This window comes from Nuphar pumila, chromosome 2 (assembly GCF_984573655.1).
Source record: "Nuphar pumila chromosome 2, dmNupPumi1.hap1.1, whole genome shotgun sequence".
Classification (NCBI taxonomy): Eukaryota; Viridiplantae; Streptophyta; class Magnoliopsida; order Nymphaeales; family Nymphaeaceae; genus Nuphar; species Nuphar pumila.
Genome location: NC_143250.1, coordinates 80,560,056 through 80,563,552, shown reverse-complemented (window position 1 = coordinate 80,563,552; position 3,497 = coordinate 80,560,056). Strand labels below are relative to the sequence as shown.

Genomic DNA, 3,497 nt, shown 5'->3' with positions numbered 1-3,497 from the left:
AAGCATGAATCCATTGACCATCTGACTTCATAAAAGAGTCAGCTATCTGCTAACTAAAATGGGATTAGATATACCCAAGTATCCTGATCCAAATACATTAGTGCAACTTGGTTAGCATATATGGTTGAGCAAAACAGGACAGGAAACCAACACTCATCAATACCAAATAAGCAATTATCAGAATTTAACCACATTAAAGCTACTTGCATCATGATTAGATTATTATAACCGTTTTTTCTTTTAATCATGCAGAAGATAAGGGTTGCTACCAAAGGTTAAACCAATAACCAACCTTCTCCAATAAGTCACCCTGTCACCAAATTCCCTAAAACAAGTGTCCGCATAGGCAATGAAGTCTTCCCTGCATGAGGTCATAATAGAAATTATCATGGGATTGCAAGAAATCCAGCCTGAGCACTTTCAGAAAAAAACAGTAAATTATACAATGGATTTGAAAATGGAAGATATGAAGATGATGTTGAAGGAGAGTACACAATTTTCTCACTCAACCATCCACCATAATCATCATGAAGATCCAGATGGTGGAGAATAACATGTGGTTCAATGCCTGTTTTTTTCACCAATGGAAGGTCAAATTACAGAAGAGAAAGAATCCAATGATTGAAGCTTGTCAGGAGCCTATGTAGTATTTTAGGCCCTTAGGATTGATAGCTCCTCATCCTCCTGCATTGCAAGACAAAGAAATATGAAAGAAAATACTCTTCAAGTCTAACAGATCACCTGTGAGTAATAAAATAATCAGAAGTTCTACCTGGAAGAAGTCTTGACCACGAGATGGAGAATCTGTAGGCACATCTTCCTTCAGTGTTTTAGTTAAGATTCATGCTCAAGAACGTAAGGTTGCCTGGCCTTTTTAGCCAGTAATTTCAAATAAAAAAGAGCTGAAAGGGATCTAATATAAAAATCAATATCGTTGTTAATATATGTTTGGATAAGATAGCGGTTAAGTATGCTTTTTTATTGAATCATGGTTAATGTAGACAAGGCAGACATTCATTAAAGTCAAGAATTAACTAATCACAAATGAAGAATTGATGATCATTAAGTATCATGTAAAGCTAATTGACCATTCAGTGCATACTTAGTGATCATTGTAGTATGTTTTGGAACAATTTCATTGCAGTTCTCGGTCAGTTGAAAAAACCCACTTAAGTGGTGGCCGCATAAAGCATTGAATCGAACTCTTCTTTGGTGTGAAGGTAGTAGTTGTTAATAGCCATCAACTCCCAGGAATCGGCAGAAAATAATTTGTGATCAAATTATGGAGAACCAGGTAAATTCTTGAAAACTTGTGAGGTTTTCAGATGACTGCAAAGTAGACATCTTTTAGAACCTATATTAGCTTATCCTTTAGACAATGTGGACTTAAATAGTATCCACAGGATTTTTGTCAATGTGAAGATTTTGTATCTTTCTTGTACTAGATGGTTGTAATTAATGATTTTGCAACACTAGACATAAAATCTGGCTTGACAGGTTCCACAACAATAAATGCCTCTAAGAATCACATTGTGTCATTTTGTGTTGATTTTTCCTATTGATATATAGCCAAACATTGATTGCCTGCATTTGGAAATCTTTAGTTCAAGCATCAAAAGGAAACAAAGATTTTTTTTTTTTGAGTGAAAGAAAATTTTATTATGTGGTAATTAATAAAGCAAATCATGATATTGATCAATAACGAAATATTTATGTGGGGCATGTTGCGCTGCATTTTTTGTCCATTTACAGCAAGAAGAAAATCTACAAGAAAAAACTACAATAGAGATGACAAAATTGAGTGGGTATACCTTGAACTTATGGTATTGATCAGCAGCTGTCAGCTGTGCTTTTATCTGGCATTTTCCCTAGAACAAACCAATTTCTCTTTCAAACTTGTAACACAAAGTAGTATAACTTATCGTATAAAACTTGTATACAAATCTGAAATATCTTAGCTACTTCATTCATTCAAACTGTCACAAGTTTATCCAATTTTGGATTTCCAAAGTATTTTGGATTTCCAAAGTACAACAATTTGCATTTCAAGGAATTGAGGGTTACCAGCATGAGTAAAGGTGTCCCAAATACTAGGAGTTTTGCCATCCTGCAGCTGCTCCTTCAACCTAGTCGGCATCCACAATTTCACCTTCACTATTTGTTTAACTTCACAATAACTAAACAGAAACTGTCAGACATACAATAAGAAACATACCCCACCTGAAAAGCAGACGTTGCAGCACCAAAAACAAAGTTTGGTGGGAAATCATCCCTGCTGAGTTGATGGGTCTTTTGGCCAATCCCTCCAACTACTATCCCTGATGAGTTGGTGGATTTATCTGGCATTATTTTGTAGTGTAAATTCATTAACAGAAAACCCACGTCGTCCCTCCCGAAAGAAACCCTAATTCACAAACCTTTTTTGGCATTCCAAACACAATTGATGCCTTTAATTGGTATTTTTGAACATGCTTCCGCCCCAAATAACCCTTATTTTCTTTAGGTTAACAACAACCAACAGCTATTCACTCACCAACTTGGTAGAGGCAGGGAATAAGATGGTGATGTGGTTGTAACCCACTCCATTTCCATGACTCATTTCTCATATAGGGTTTCCTCGATCTCTCTGGTTTTAGGGTTTCCTGAATCCCTACGCCTATAAAGAAAGATGAGCAGGGAGAGCAATACTTCTTGGAGCGTCTTGGAGCGTATGTGGTGTTTGCCTCAGGGTCTGATCCTTTTTATAGACATCAATCTATAGCAACGACATAATTGTCGTCATTATAGAGTAAAACCCTATAACAGTGAGAGTCAGATCTCGCCATTATTGATCTATAATGATGAGATTTTTTTTACTATCGTTAAAGTATTTTAACAAAAACATACTAAAAAATCTTGTCATTATACATATGTTTTTAACAACGATATGTGTGCAGGGCAAGGTATTCTAGGAGATATCTAGCTCACGTTATTGATGAAGCTAATAGTAGTGACATTCATGACCATATTAGATTATCGTTATTACTTAATCAATAGCAAGGACAAAAATCTCACCCTTATTGTTTTATCAATAGTGGCAAGTGGTGGCTATTGACCTTATCCTTGTAGTGTCTAAATCTAATTAAGCCGAATCTGATTATGTCATATGAACCTAATGTTTAGTTCTTATTTGCATTCCTATTTGACAATATAAGGCTGTGTTTGGAATCTAGACGTTGGAGGTAGCCAGATTGGAAAGTGTGGAATAGCCATTGACAAAGTCGTTTCCAGTGGATATAGTTGTAGGAAATTATGGAATTGGGATGGTATCACTTCCTACCTACATAAGGTGGTAGTTGCCAAATGCTACACCAGTTCCCAAACTGTTGATGCTCTTCTAGTTACAATTTTAACTTTTCAGTGGCATTCCAAACAGATGCACAAGTGGAAGTTGTAAATCCTTGGCTGAACCATTTCACTTATCTCAAACAATCATGTAATCATGTGGATTTGCTAAA

General features: G+C 35.8%; 1 protein-coding gene across 1 annotated transcript; it reads right to left on the bottom strand.

Moving 5' to 3' along the window:
- Window positions 1–240: 240 nt before the first annotated feature.
- LOC149845821 (beta-glucosidase 11-like) lies at window positions 241–2,346 on the bottom strand. The gene is made up of 6 exons (XM_089989392.1): window positions 2,216–2,346; window positions 2,033–2,126; window positions 1,812–1,868; window positions 742–820; window positions 493–568; window positions 241–361 (listed from the first exon to the last, which is right to left on the bottom strand). The coding sequence occupies exons 1-6, from the start codon at window positions 2,344–2,346 to the stop codon at window positions 241–243; spliced, it is 558 nt and encodes a 185-aa protein (XP_089845518.1).
- Between the last annotated feature and the right edge of the window lie 1,151 nt (window positions 2,347–3,497).